A 16,261-nucleotide genomic window follows, 5' to 3' on the forward strand; every position below is an offset into this window, starting at 1 on the left:
AATTGTGTCTGTATGTTCAACTATATTTTCTAGCAATACCAAAAAAAATCAATATTGGACATGGGTAGGTATAAAAATATCCAGAGAAATTAAATGTCTACAGATATTAAAAGTTACCCACGGTTAATGGATATTTGCCCTGCATATTACTCAAAACATTTTTGGATCTGATAGCTACCATGTGAATGAGTTTATACAGTGAACACAAAAAAGACACAGAAACCAGGCAGGCAGTCACGAGGCAGGCAAAACTCCCATAGAAATCAATCACAGACCTGCTAGAGGACTGGAGAATTGAGTTCATAGCATTTGAAATCAATTAGACAACTCACTGACAATATATCACACTACAATGTGAAAATAGCACTTAAATATCTTCTATTGGATCTGCAAATTTTGCTCTTGAAAAAACTGTTATAAAAATACTTAGGGCCAAAGTCTAGCCCAGGTGTAAATGTATGGCGTTGTGCCTGCTTATATCATGGCTAAGAATGCCTTTTTATTTTGTTAGCCATAATAGTGTATACTTTTATATTTTAAAAAATGCAAACCTATAATATACAATACATTATATATGAAAATAATTATGTTGCACGCTGTGCTACCATAATTGAACAAGATAAGCAGGTCTGGTGCAATATAATATCAAAATAGTCTCAATAATCAGCCTTCTTTTTTTTTAAAGAAATACCATTTTCTACTGTTTAGCAGCAAAGGATATTAAAATACCATTTTATAATTCACTGCTACAACACAACATTTATATTAGTGAAACTTCTGTGGCTAATACATTTCTATATTGTTAGTAAAACAAATATCTTATTTTTAACATAAGATAATGTTGTATTTGTTTAAGAATAAGGAATAACATTGCTGGGTTGCTTAATCTCTAATATGATGACAAGCAATGAGTGATCATAAAACACTTTCTGACATGCCAACAGGCCAGTAATTTTTTCACCAGGTGGGATTTCCTCTAAATTAAGAAGGGCCTCATCACCTTCCTCCATGGGCAAACCTGCTGGAATGAGTTTCTCCATGAGGTTCTCCTTGTGGAGTTTTATCACTAATATTTTCATTGGATATGTGGTGTTTGTCCACAAACGCAGTGGATGCATATGGACTTGTCTACATGGGTGACGTTTCCAGTTATACAGGTATAGTTAAACCACTATTGTTATGTCATTATAACTTTCCTGTGTGGACACTCCTATTCTTGGATAAGAGTGGCTTTTTTTTGGTTTAGCTTAAACTGTTTCCAAAGCACTGTAATCTGAACTGGCAAAAGGCCTTCTTATCCCAGAACAAGACTGTCTCCACAGTGAGCTATACTCGTATAACTACCACACTTTAAATTGACTCCCAATCTTAGACTGGTATAGTTTTCCTGGGTAGACAAGCCCTAAGAGCCATATGAATATTGAGGAATCAATGGCAAGGTCAGCCATCCATGCGCAGGCTCCGGGTCCCAGGACACTCCTTCTCTCCCCCTCCCCATTTCTCCCTCACAGCTTGGTTCCCATTTGAATCTTGCTGTAAGGGCTCTATAGCCTGTGGCTAACCTGGGGACCTATCTTTACAGGATGAACCCCACCACTCAAGTAATCTGGTGGAAAGATCACACAGCTCAGCATTACTATCTTGCACCCTGAGTCTGCAGGGCGATAGTGAGTATGTGAGTGGGGGTGATGTGCATCCTCCCACGCACTCTACTCATTTCCCTCACTCTCCTCCTGCGTGAATCCCAAGTGCTCTCCAAGGGAAGGATGGATGCTGCCCAGAAAGGTGTGACCTAAGCAGGCTATCATCAAGGTCCAAGGGTGTTTATGGGGGTAAATGATGTGAATGTGGTGTGGGTATGAGAATGTTTAGAACCACTATCGATGGTAGCCAGTAGGACGCATATAGTAAGGAGGTAAGCATCTGTGTAAATTGAAAAAAAAAGAGTCTTGCATTCACCCTAGCCATGGTGTGCTAGGTCTCAATAATCTCTGCAAATGGTACATCAAAACCAAGTCAGTGTGGGTCAGTTAATAGGGCACTAGACTGAGAGCCAGGAGAGTACTATCTCTGTTGCCAGGTACTACCTCTGTTGCCTTTGGCAAATTAATTTACCTCTCTGACCCTCAGTTCCCCATCTGTAAAAGGAGGATAATGATACTTACCATTCTTTTTAAAAAGTACTTTGGGATCTGTAGAAGAAAAGCACTGTACAAAAGGTAATGATTATTATTTCCCTGTGCCACATAAGTTCTTTACTTGGGTCATTCAACTGGACTTTCCATACATGTAGCTATTAAACAAAACGTGCTCAATATCATTTGAAAAAAAGCAACTGTTTCATAAAATTTCCAAAGATGAAAATTATGTTATGGTATTTCAGATATCAGGGCAGGGATGTCTTCTTACCGGTGTAGACAGTGCATAATGCATTGTGGGTGCTACTGGAATAGAAATAATAATTAGTAATTTATTCTATGACATTAAGAAAAATGCTCTGTGTTTTTCTATCACATCGGGGGAAGTTTTATAAAATTGTACACCTCCTAAAAATCTCCCACTGAGAATCAGCAGAGCTGATAGGTGTGTTTGAAAATCTGGATCTAAACTTTTAGACAGTGTTTTGGACCCTTCTGAGGAAAAACTGAATATGGTGTGTGTGTGTGTGTGTGTGTGTGTGTGTGTGTGTGTGTGTGTGTGTGTGTGTGTGTGTGTGTGTGTGTGTTTATACTGGGTCTCTCGACACAGACAGACAATTGTGTCAAAGTGGGTTGCAGATTTCTGGAATAAATGTGACCAGAGTGGATTGATTTATATCAAAATAATTTAAATCACTGATTTTAATCATGATTTAAATCAGCCAGCAGGAAACTTGATTTAAATCTTCAATTTTAATTGTGTTTTGAAATGTGTACTTTTTAGCTATTTTCCTAAAGAAAAGTTGATTGATTAGTAGCCATTAAAATGTGTTGAATTGCAACTAAATATAGTCTTCACTGTAAATTTGGTACTTCTTTTTGCTTACCAGGGGGGTATACTATATTTATTTAAACACACATGTAGTTTAATTTGCATTCATATTCTTAATTTTAACATTTTTTTACTATGTTAGAAAACAGTGACTGATGCATTTCTTATTTACTAGATGATTAATTCTTTACTTGTCATTTGTGTGAAGCTCTATTTGGACAGAAATCCACAGTCAATTAAAATGCATAAAACCAGTGTTTTAATTGTTTAAAATTATTTTAAATATAACTACCTTAAATGTGCTGGATGCATAAGAGAAAAAAAGTTTCCAAAATATGTTTTGCATTTAAAACTACCTGATTTATTAAACAAAGGAAATGTTATCTATAGTTTCTGTTCACCGTGTCCTTCACGATTTTAGAATTAGTAGATCTTGTCCTCTCATACCTAGTCTTAATTCATAGATTGGAAGAGGAATACCAGGCTTTCCTGTTTTTTCAAATCCCAATTGTTTTTTAAACTTTGAATGAACTATCCATTGAACAGAACTAGTTGAATAAACTAAAATGAAGAAAAATTCTCCCTGCAACTGCTGAAGAGGCTACTGCTCAAAAGCTGGTTTAGCATGTCAATAAACACCAGTTCCAGATGCTTAGCAAGTGACTTCCTCCAGTTCAGTGGTCTGATTTTCTTTAAAACTTGGCAGCAAATATGTACCACTTAATATATTTTGCATTTAATGTAAGTGATTTTAATAACTAATAAATGTACACCTTAACATAACCTGTACATTTCAAATTTAATTTAAATTAAAAAAACTGTTTATAATTTTTTTTTGCTTAGAATAATCAATTTTCATCCATCCTGAATGTAGCACAGATTATTTCTGAATATTTTTGGGCATTTACCAATATTCTGAGAAGGAATGGTGAGTTAGTAGTGTGGTATAAATTTGATGGGAGAAGATACAATTTTTTTCCTTAATACATTGATATGGGTTTTTTTAAATAATGTAATAGGAGACTAACATTCCTTGAATATTTTTGTTGTACAGGTGGTACAGAGCTGATAAGCTCTGATTGTGCTGTCCAATAGCCCTGATTAACAGCCAGAAGATTCAAATTACTATTATATCTACCCCTCACTGTGCAGCCTTCACCAGTAAATGCCCTCAAAGCATGAAAAAACCCCGTGTGCCCTAAATACAAAGTGAATTTAAATAAATATACCGTAAAGCAAATGAATGCTAAGCAAGATATTGAACAATCTCTTATTTCTCTGAGCTAATAATATGCATCATCACTAAAGCCCTACACAAGCTAGTACAGTATATCATATATAGATATATATCTATCTATCTGTATGTATATATATATATATATATATATATATATGTATGTATATATATATACATATAATTATATACACACACACACACTAGCACATACACCAAATGTGTACAAAATTCTTCCTTTCAAGCCATATACAATATAACTGGTTAAATATCACTCTTAAAAATTTCCTGAATCTTATATCTTAAACACTGCATGTACTCTATTTGTGCCAGCTTAAATACATGTTCACTCAAGAGACACAAGTTGCCTAAAGCTAGGAAATTTGAAAGGAGGCTCAAGCTGACATTTTGTCCTTAACTCAAACCATGGCATCTCCCACAAACTATAAGAGTGTAATGTCTTTTCAGATGCAGGAAAGCTAATTAGTTAGTGGGTAGAGCCAGGGACAGAAAGCCAGTTCTACTGGGTTCCATTCCTGATTCTGCTATTAAATGGCTGTGTGATCTTGGAAAAGTCACAATTTCTATGTGCTTCATCTTGTCCATCTGTAAAATAAACACTTACCTCTCACATACATAGGAGGTGAAAGTAAACCGGTCCGGTCCGGCATACCGGCAAGAGCCAGTGCTGGACCGATCGGCTTCCCCAGGCTGGTGATTTAAAGGACCCGGGGCTCCCCACAGCAGCTGGAGCCCAAGGCCCTTTAAATCGCCTCCTGAGTCCCGCTGCCTGAGCCCCGGGGTAGCGGCGACAGGGCTCCGTCGGCGATTTAAAGGGCCCAGAGCTCCACTGTGGTAGAGGTGGCCAGAGCCCTGGGCCCTTTAAATCACCCCTGAGCCCTGGGGCTCCCAGCCACCTCTGCAGCCGGTAGCTCTGGGGGTGATTTAAAGGCCCTGGGGATCCCAGCCACAGCCGCCTCTTCTGGTTGAGGCCACGCCCCTGCTCAGGACTCCAGCATACTGGTAAGTCCTTTAACTTACTTTCACCCCTGTACAAACATAGTATGGTTAAAATGCTAAATGTACTTAATTCCCCTCTGTAACCCAGTGGGCAGATACACCAGCTAGGGAAGGTAAAATAAAACCTCAAATTAAGTTCAAACCAAAGCCCTGGTCTCATTGCTGGCTTAATTAACACAAAAGAGCTCCATTCCTGCTAAGATTTACATACATAGTTAACTTTACGTACTGTGCGTAACCCCACTCACTTCAATGACCACATCTTTGGAAAACCAGGGGATTCAAAGAAAGAGCAAAGCAACTCAGTACACTTGTTCACAGCCAGCAGAGGCCTTGCCAACTTTCAACAACCCCTTTCCTGGGGGTTGCCACAATCACAAGCCTTGTGTTTTTACAGCCTCACTCCAGATCAATGTGATAGGCAGGGAAGTGCATTCTCCTTGTAACCCCTTCTATGCTGGGGCTCAAAGAGTACCTTAAACCTTGAATTGAAAGTACTGAGTAATGGTAGTGCATCTGTTCAATTGTTTTTAAAACATACAATGCAGGTTCTTTTGTTTGTTGCTCCCTATGATCATGGGGAAGTGTGCCTTTTACTCTTCTCTTTTCCTAACCCTTCTCCTTCTGTTATCATTATTGGATCCTTGGATGCTCTTGTGAATCATTCACAAGAATTAATGATAGCTGGGATGGCGCAGTTTTAAAATGGCGACTATGACATTATAGTAATCTAAGCTGTATTGACAAATGTAGCATGGTTAGAAGTACATTTCTGTGGGTTTTCCAGTTGTTGCCAGTGATGTGCTTAACAGTCATTGTGGTGAACTCTATGAATTGAGAAATAGATTATTACAGAGGTTTTAGCCAGAATGTGCCTGCACCTTGGGCAGGTGTGACTGGAGGAGGGTGCAAGGAACCTTTCCTATCTTTTTGTACTTTCTGTGCAAGGGCCAGACACAGTATCAAGCTCTGCATTTGGTGAGGCCGAAGGACTGCTCCCTCCAATACCCTGATTGGTGCAAATTACTCCTCAGGCCTGAGTTTCTCCTGTAGCAATGGACCTCCAAACTTCTCTGAACGCTGGTCATGGTATTATTTATACAATCTGGATCTTTGTGTTTAAAGGGTTACAGATTATTTTAAAATGCATGGCCCTATCCTGCAAACTCTGTGGCACATGCTTTACTGTACACATTTGTCCTACTGACTTCATACTTTCATCATACAGAGGGACAGCATATTTCATGTTGGCTTAAAAAAAACCCAATATCTGAGTATCATTTCTCTCTCACTAGAAGTAATATGTCGTTAGTAGCCATCATCTTTTAGAATTTGGAGTAATAGGATGAAATTAAGGAAGAGAAAATGAATCTCCTTAATGTCGAGACAGTCTTCCTGGCAGTGAGATCACTGAGTCAGAGTCTGCCCCCCTTAATCACATTGGATGCTGCAAGCGTCCCCACCCAAATTAGTGGAGCGTGTCACAAAGTAAGGTACTATTCAGTGTGAAAGGGCTGGCAGAAACTGGTCCTACATTGCTAATTATTATTTTTGCACTGCCTATAATGTGCGGGGTATTTTACAGAGCAAACACAAAAATTTAATGGAGATATCCTATCTCCTAGAACTGGAAGGGACCTTGAAGGTTATTGAGTCCAGCCCCCTGCCCTCACTAGCAGGACCAAGTACTGATTTTACCCCGATCCCTAAGTGGCCCTCTCAGAGATTGAACTCACAACCCTGGGTTTAGCAGGCTAATGCTCAAACCACTGAGCTATCCCTGTGTCTCAATCCTGAAAAATGTACAGTCTAATTTTAGACATATATGAATGACAGCAATGGAGAGTTGTGGGGAGATTATGCTTTTATTCTGGTTCATTATTTGCATGTAATAATGGAACTGATGTGTATTTTTTTTATTATTTCTTCCTTATCCAACTCCATCTAAATCATTTTGTGTGGCGAGGGATTTGATAGATATAGGGTAATTTTATGATCTGTTAGGCTCCATAGGGTGATGCTAAAATGTGAAATAGTCTCCCAAAGTTGTGGATGCCCCATCACTTGGACATTTAAATTAGACTGATCACAAGACTAGTTAGTGTTTAATAGGGAACAAACCTGAGTTTGAAAGGAATTGGACTAGAAAAGTTCTTGATCATGTCTAACATTTAGGATGCTTTTGATTCACGCGACTGTTAATCATCAGTAAATGCTCATTGGTACTTAGTTTGAAGACTTCTCTTTGGATGCTCTGGCTTATTTTATTATTTTCATTCCAATTAATCTCCTACCTTTCTGGTGAATAGGAATGTTGGCCAATAACTTTATGTCTTGGACAACTTTATTTTATAAAGGCAAGGTAATGCAAGTTTACATCACCTTCCTGGGCAGTTACCATTTTTTCTCCATTTCCACAACACATGACAAAATATCCCTTTAATATTTGCCTTAGATCTTGGAAAATGGTTTAATTGCCCTTGTTGTTCTTGGCTGAAGCCATCATTAGCTGAGGGTTGCTTTTTCCTGCTAAAGGAAGGAGTTTCCCAAATGGATCAAGGTAGCAGGTTTATCCAAGCTCAAGTGTAAGTTTGAAATCATAGATTTATGTTGCCCAAAGCAAAACAAGGTTTAGAAGGATTCATGAAGCTAGAACTGCTTAGGACTTTTAAAGGAACACTTTCAAGTTTCCCATTAAATCACTATAGGCAGACCAGAATTATTTAAAAAGGATCATTTATTAAACATTTTTTCTTTACAAAGTACAATCAGTGTTTTGTTAGATTTGATTTTTGGTGTTCGCCTGTATTTACACACAAGTCTGTAACAGAAAAGGTGTCTTGAATTTACACTTGGGACATAGTATCAGAGTTATCATCATAATTTTGATTTCTACCAACATAAGCAGCCAACTCAACTTATCCGCTGGTTTTAAAATCAGAAGATGAAGAAACTTCTGCTGAGTGCTTCCCAATGTACTCAACTAGGATGTAGACGTAACGTGTACATTTTTAGGGGTGGGGTGGTAGAAATAAATTCCTAACACGAGTGGAACATGATGTTATTTCTGGCAGGTCACTGGACTATCCTTATGATCCTAAAAATCATTCTGGCAGTTATAAGATAAGAAGAATTGAGGAGCAAGGTAAGTTTAATAATACCCTATTAGCAGCAATTGAGAGTAAATGCAACATAAGGTTTGTTTTGTCTGTGGTACAAGGACGTGCCCTATCAGACACTACAGTATTGTTCTTTACTTGAACACAATTGTCTATATGTATTGTCTGGTTTTGGGACAACAAAACAAAAATAAAGAGACAAGAAGCCGTTTATCATCATGAGTGATTATTGCCATCAGCTAATATTAATGCATTACTAAAATTAGTGAAGACAGGAAAATGCTGTAAGATAAATATTTACAGAGTTAAAATACATTTCTTATCCACTAGACAGTGATTTTGTGGCACTGTGGTTTTTTCAGAATATAACCTCTGTTGAAAGCGATGTAATTTTCAGTGCAAGCTAAAGCAAAAATACCTGCCCGCTGTCCATAAACATGATAAACAAATCTGGAATGTTCAAAGCAAATTCATCTTCCGCTTTCCACTCTTGAGGCACCTCTAAGACATGGCACTTACTGTAAACCATCTAAAAATCAAGAAAAGCAGACACAATAAGCTTGAATTTTTAATAACCATTTAAAAAAAATCACTGCCAGAGTCACTTGCATACGTAAACGATGCCCGTGGAAGGCATGCCATCATAGCATTTCTTTCCTGAGAACGGAGCTGGGATCCATTTTGTGTATCATAAGTGTGCGTGCTCAGAGCTGTGATCACTATCATGGCTGTCATCGTTCGCTAGTGAGTCCCCCGTGTGCTGGAGGCCAGCTGCACCAATTCCAGAAAGCTCTGAGGGAAGCAGTGTGCCCTTTTTCACATTCACCAGTTCCTTTTCCCGGGCTGCTGCCCCTTGCTGGCCCCCTTTTACCCGCTTCCATTTCATCCTTCTGTTCTGGAACCAAACTTTTACCTTAAAAATAAGAACAAAGACATGGTCACTGAGGGCTAATGATGTTATCTGTAACACTAATAAATAATAGCATCATGTGTTATTTGTGTAGCACCCAACAGGATGCTAGTTTCTTTACAGAACAAATACAAAGGCAACTTGCCTTTGCCAATGACCTGACAGTCTAATTTTAGACTTGAAGTAATACGTGAGGGTAAGGAACAATAGGGGAAGAAATAGGACAGCAGTTCTCAAACTGTGGGTCATGACCCCATTTTAATGGGGTCGCCAGGGCTTGCTTAGACTTGCTGTGGCTCAAATTGAAGCCCGAGCCCCGCCGCCTAGCTGAAGCTTGAGGGATTCAGCCCTGGGTGGCAGGGCTCAGGTTACAGGCCCCCTGGCTGGGGCTGAAGCCCTTGGGCTTCAGCTTTGACCCCTTCCCCACCCAGGGCAGTGGGGCTCGGGCTTTGGCTTTGGCTCCAGCCTCCCCCGCACCCAGGGCAGTGAGAATCAGGAGGACTCAGGCTTCAGTCCCCCCTCTTGGAGTCATGTAGTAAGTTTTGTTATCAGAAGGGGGTTGCAGTTGAGAACCCCTGGAATAAGATGATGAAATACAAGAGTTACAGTAATAAGTTAACATGGGTATATGAAATACTTAGCACTACTAAAATGCCTTCCAGTGGAGGATTTCAAAGTTCCTTAGAAACATTTATAAATTAACACTCTTGGGAGATAAGTATTATACCCATTTTGCAGATAAGGAAACTGAGGCATTTGGTCAGGGCAATGACATGCGCAAATTAATAGAGAACTCAGAAAAAAATCTTTTTCTTCTATCTAATTTACAGTCTTGTGCCTTAACACTGAACCATGCTTCTCCTCCTATTTTTTTTAGTCTTTTTCTAAGTATTTTTTCTGAATATGCTAAGTACTTGGAAAATGTACAATGAAACAAGAAATTTTCTTTCAAAAACAAGAATGGAAGAATAAGAAACAACTGTACATTTTTTTTTTACAGGTCAATTCCAATTTAAATGCCCCGCTCAACCCTTTTCCTGATATATGCAAGGCCATTTTAGAAATTTTTTTATAGTAAATATTTATAATCACTTCCCTTTTTGGCTCAAATATGTATTACTATAATTCCTGTTGTTGGTCTCCTTTTTGGTACGAGACAATTCTTGTCTCCTGTAAATTTGGTGTGCTATTAACCACTGCAAACTGCAATTGCCCAAATACTAAAAGAGACATGGGAACTCTTATGCATATACCAGATCCTCAGTTGATTCTAAATCAGCATATGCCATTGACATTGAAAGTAAATTTATTTTGTGAAAATGGAAGAAGAGAAAAAAATAGTTATTTTCACGCCCTTAGATTTACTGCTGTAATGGAGTGTCCCAGATGTATCTTTGTGTCTCTTTTAACATGAAAGTTCTACAGAAAATTCTACAGCATGAGGTAACTTCTCACTTGGAAAGGAAATGAGAGCTTGGAATGCTGATGTGTCCTCTGCAGTGATAAGTGGAATATATTTTAGAGCTTTAAAAGAAATGCCAAGGAGTTGTCACAGCAGGACTCATTGTACAACATCAGTAATAGAGCCACAAATGGATGTTTTGAGGAATTTATGTTGTATGTCCAGGAAATCTTACAGGCTTTAGCCTTTAATATTATTTTGAATGATAGGTTACAATTTTACAGCAACAGAACTGATGTTTAAAGTCACATTTTTTTGTATTTATTTACTGTACTCGGAGTGTTGCTGTTAAAACTAATCAGAGCTCTTAAAGCCAATCATTTGGGAATAGAGCAAAATGATTCTAGGTTGGTTAACAGCCTCAAATCCATGCACATCCTTTCCTTTAGACTACTCATCAAAGCCAAAAGAATCTAGCTAGTAAAGTCAAATGAGTGTAAAGGGAAGGTATTTATGACTGGCTGCTATGATGTTGGGAATTATCATACTTAGGCCATATATCAGAGACTTCCATGAAAGCAGTGTCTTCATAAAAACACAATATTTGTACTGTACTTACAGCTCTTTATGGGAAGTTACAGATGTCATTTTTTTACAGTGAAGTTCCCCTTTTAAAAGACACTACAGCACTGGTGCCAAACACTGTAATAAACCTGTAGTGTTCGAGCTATGGAGCTGATCCAAAGCTCATTGAAGTCAATGGGAATCTTCCCATTGAGATATAAAAAAGATGCTCTCGGGATATTTTTGCAGCTCGGAGAGATCAAGGAATATGCTATAGTGTCAAAAGGGTATCACAGTAATCACTTGTCACCTTGTTTTGCAGAAACCACTCTTTGCATAATATCGTATCTGCTTTGGGCAAAATCATTTACTATCCTGCACAGTTCAGGGTGTATGTGTGTAAAAAATTGTTGCAAGTAGACCATTGCCCTTTCGAAAACCCTAGTGCTATTTGGGAGGCCCAAAGTTCTAGGGGGAAAATAATCAGTGAAGCTGAGGGTTCAACTAGACCCCCAGCTACTCTTGCAAGCATGCTGAGATCAGAAGCAGTCATTAAGTGAGTGGAGGGGGAAAATGTGTGTGGGCAGATTGTTCCTTTTCAATTGTTCCCCATTGAATGTGTGGAACATATTGCCACTAACTTTCCACCACCCATGATGTTCCTCTGCATGAAGCAGTTTTAGTAGTATGCATGGAACCAGGATTTGGTCCTTAGGACTGATGAAGACATTGTAAACATAGCTAGTGATAAAGAGCAGGTAAAGGAATACTTAGAATGACTTGATCCATACCAGATCATATGCACTTACAAAATTAACCAACTTCTGGAGCCACTGACAATTCTTTTTAAATGAAGAGTGATTGAAAACTTGGAAAGAACCAAAAGACTGAAGAAAAGCAAGTGAAGAACTAAACCTATCTTCAGAAAAGAAACGAGAGTGATCCTGGCAATTGCCACTCCACAAGTCTAACTTCCATTGCTAACATCCCAGCACATATATTAAGAGAAAACAACACTTAGCATTGTCAACTTAGAAGAAAATATACAAGAGAGATTTTGTATAATAAAATCAGTCTGTGAAAATTAATTCAAATAGGTTTGGATATTAATACATGTGATCTTAAAATGAGTAGAAGCAGTATAAAATAAACTAAGGTATTAATAAACAGCAATATATCAAGCTGGGAGCAGGTGTCTAATAGGGTATCACAAAGTGTTAGATCCTGTCTTCTTTAATATTTTCAATAATGTTCTTGCAGAGCAAGAGAATGCCACATTAACAAGAATCAAAGAAGAGTGGGAGGTGTTGGGAAAACTACTAATAACAGAAAAATTCAAACAGATTTAGAGGTTGGAGATAAGTGCAGGATATAAATAAATGAAACTGAATTTGGAAAAACTCAAGCTAAAACTTCTGGGGAAAAACACTTCACAACATAGAAACATGGGAAGAAGTAATGCTGAAAGAGACCTAGGAGTGATAGTAGACAGCAAATTAGAGATAAGGTTGTCATAGGATGTAGCAGTTCAGAAAAAAAAAGCATAGATAGGCTACCATGTCACTAAGTAGAGAAATTATAGCTCTGTTCTGTCAGACTTTAGGATAATGCATTCATATTGGGGCACTTTGTTTTCAGAAAAACAGAGAAATTTGAAGCTGTTTACAGACGTTCACCAATCAGTGATAAGAAGGGTGGAGAGACTGATTTACGAAAACAGATTAAAAAAGAGCCAAATAGCTACTGCTTGGCTAAACAATGACTTGGAGTAGGCAGAGAGGGGAGCACATACATATAAAATTCTACAAACGTTTGAAGCCTATTCACACCAAGATATGAGAAGAATTATTTAGGAGAGTGTGAGAAAGTATAACTAGGAATAAGATGATGAAATTAAGAAAGTCTGAATAGCTGTGACATCTAAGCTAAGTGGTGGAAAGCCCTGTCTTGTGGGAAACGAAAACTTGACTGGACAAACCTTTAGTAAATGTACTGTAGGGAACAGTCAGGAAACAGACGGGGTAACCCTAATGGTTCTTTATTTTCTCTAATTTCTATTACTATGTTAGAATTTTATTCTGAAAGTGAAGGGCAAACAATGGAAAGACAAATACCTTCAAACATATTAGGACCAAATTCTGAGGTTGTGTTTAAGCTGAGGTGTAAATTGGTAAGTGGCTGTAAGACTAAGAAAATAAATATTTCTGAGGGCGTCTACATGGGTGTAACATACACATACAGAGGACTGGAAGAAAGTGCAAATTAAACCAATTGAGGCTGCCCTCTTTATCTGCCTTAGGGCAAAATTCAGAGTTGATGTATAAAGTCGTGTAAATTACCCCTACCCTGTTTATTCAGTTCATTTCCCTTATACCTACTTTATATCTGTTCCAGCAGTGAAAAGAAGCTAAGAAGCTGCAATTTAACACCAAGCCAGCTGGAAGAAAGTGGAAGTTAAAGTACAATTGAGGCAATATAATTACACCTCTTCTTCAATCTTCTCAACTGGGTGAGATCTGGCCCAATTCTGATCTGGACTGTTGACTTTCATGGGAGAGCACTAGGCCCAATAACTAGTGAACACTAGCAAATGGGACAGCAAAAAGTCTATTCACCACTTATATCCTATGTAAGCCCTCAAAATTCAGTTTAAGTGGTGCTGGCCCTCTTTACAGAGGTGAATTTAATCCCCAATGCTCCTGTGAGGTGAGTATGTATCACTTGCTCCATTTTACAGGAGAGTTTAACATCTGGTGCCAAATCTCTACTATTTAAGGCAGTCAGCTTAAAAAACACAGATTTGTAACTATTTAAAACTGCAATTACTGTGTAAATGTTTCATTAATGATGATAATAAATAATCTGCGTCTCTGAGGCAAATTTACCTTGTTAAATGATTAACCCAGATAACTTCAAATGCAGAAATATTTTTCTTATTTGGTAAAAAATAGTAAAATATATATGCTAAAAACAAAGTGTATTGAGATACAGAACTAAAAAAAATTGCAATTCATTTTAATTTTAATTTTCTCAATCTACTTACTACACGAAGTGCCATTAATCTCACTTGCTTTGCTAAATGAGAGAACACTTTATAACTGAAGACATTCAGACACAGAAAATACATATACTGTTGAAAGGCCTTTAGGACTTGCTCCAAACCCCAGTGAGGGCAATGAGAGTCTTTCCATTGACTTCAAAAAATCATAGAATATCAGATTTGGAAGGGACCTCAGGTGGTCATCTAGTCCAACTCCTTGCTCAAAGCAGGACCAATCCCCAACTAAATCATCCCAGCCAGGGCTTTGTCAAGCCTGACCTTAAAAACCTCTAAGGAAGGAGATTCCACCACCTCCCTAGGTAACCCATTCCAGTGCTTCACCACCCTCCTAGTGAAAAAGTTTTTCCTAATATCCAACCTAAACCTCCTTGTTCTGTCATCTGCCACCACTGAGAACAGTCTAGATCCATCCTCTTTGGAACCCCCTTCCAGGTAGTTGAAAGCAGCTATCAAATCCCCATTTTTCTCTTCTGCAGACTAAACAATCCCAGTTCCCTCAGCCTCTCCTCATAAGTCATGTGCTCCAGCCCCCTAATCATTTTTGTTGCCCTCCGCTGGACTTTTTCTAATTTTTCCACATCCTTCTTGTAGTGTGGGACCCAAAACTGGACACAGTACTCCAGATGAGACCTCACCAATGTCGAATTGAGGGGAATGATCACGTCCCTCGATACCGCTAGGTCCTTTTCTGCAGAACTGTTGCCTAGGCATTCGGTCCCTAGTCTGTAGCAGTGCATGGGATTCTTCCGTCCTAAGTGTAGGACTCTGCACTTGTCCTTGTTGAACCTCATCAGATTTCTTTTGGCCCCAATCCTCTAATTTGTCTAGGTCCCTCTGTATCCTATCCCTACCCTCCAGCATATCTACCACTCCTCCCAGTTTCATGTCATCTGCAAACTTGCTGAGTCCACACCATCCTCCAGATCATTAATGAAGATATTGAACAAAACTGGCCCCAGGACCGACCCTTGGGGCATTCTGCTTGATACTGGCTGACAACTAGACATGGAGCCATTGATCACTACCCATTGAGCCGAGCCAGCTTTCTATCCACCTTATAATCCATTTATCCAGTCCATACTTCAACTTGCCAGCAAGAATACCGTGGGAGACCATATCAAAAGCTTTGCTAAAGTCAAGGAATAACATGTCCACTTCCTTCCCCTCACCCAAAAAGTCAGTTATCTCGTCATAGAAGGCAATTAGGTTAGTCAGGCATGACTTGCCCTTGGTAAATCCATGCTGACTGTTCCTGATCAAATTCCTTTCCTCTAAGTGCTTCAAAATTGATTCCTTGAGGACCTGCTCCATGATTTTTCCAGGGACTGAGCTGAGGCTGACTGGCCTGTAATTCCCCAGATCCTCCTCCTTCCCTTTTTAAAAGATGGGCACTACATTAGCTTTTTTCCAGTCATCTGGGACTTCCCCTGATCGCCATGAGTTTTCAAAGATAATGGCCAATGGCTCTGCAATCACATCCGCCAACTCCTTTAGCACCCTCGGACGCAGCGCATCCAGCCCCATGGACTTGTGCTCATCCAGCTTTTCTAAATAGTCCTTCAACAGGTTATAGATCAGGCCTTTAATGCTCATGTGCTAATAATAATATGAGACGGGGTTTTCACATGCTATTTCCTCTAGAGATCAAATTCGGCTATCTGAAATCTGAACTTCCTTTGGATTTTGTGAACAATAAATAATTGGAGGAAAATAGGTACTGATACATTATCCAGCTACATTTTAGTACTAGGCAGGAAGTGTGAAGAATTTTGAGTGTCAATTCATCATAATTCATGGAAGCCAATGCTTTTCAAACATACAGCACCTTTGAAAGTGTTAAGTGTCTTGCTTGAAATGTCATACTAGGTATACTGAAAAGGAAGGAGGGGGATGCGGGCAGTCAGAGCAACCTGAAGTAAACCTTGGCGGGGGGAGGGAAGGGGGAAACTGGATAGAACTACAGTAATTCAAAACTACAGCA

The 16,261-nt window shown here is 38.8% G+C and overlaps 1 protein-coding gene across 1 annotated transcript in view; it reads right to left on the reverse strand.

Moving 5' to 3' along the window:
• Positions 1-7,943: 7,943 nt before the first annotated feature.
• MEOX2 (mesenchyme homeobox 2) overlaps positions 7,944-16,261 on the reverse strand; it is a 71,528-nt gene continuing 63,210 nt past the window's right edge. The window contains exon 3 of the mRNA XM_005306645.5: positions 7,944-9,256. Within this exon, the coding sequence (XP_005306702.1) occupies positions 9,032-9,256 (225 nt within the window). The 3' untranslated portion in view covers positions 7,944-9,031. The remainder of the gene's footprint in view (positions 9,257-16,261) is intronic.

This window comes from Chrysemys picta, chromosome 2 (assembly GCF_011386835.1).
Source record: "Chrysemys picta bellii isolate R12L10 chromosome 2, ASM1138683v2, whole genome shotgun sequence".
Classification (NCBI taxonomy): Eukaryota; Metazoa; Chordata; order Testudines; family Emydidae; genus Chrysemys; species Chrysemys picta.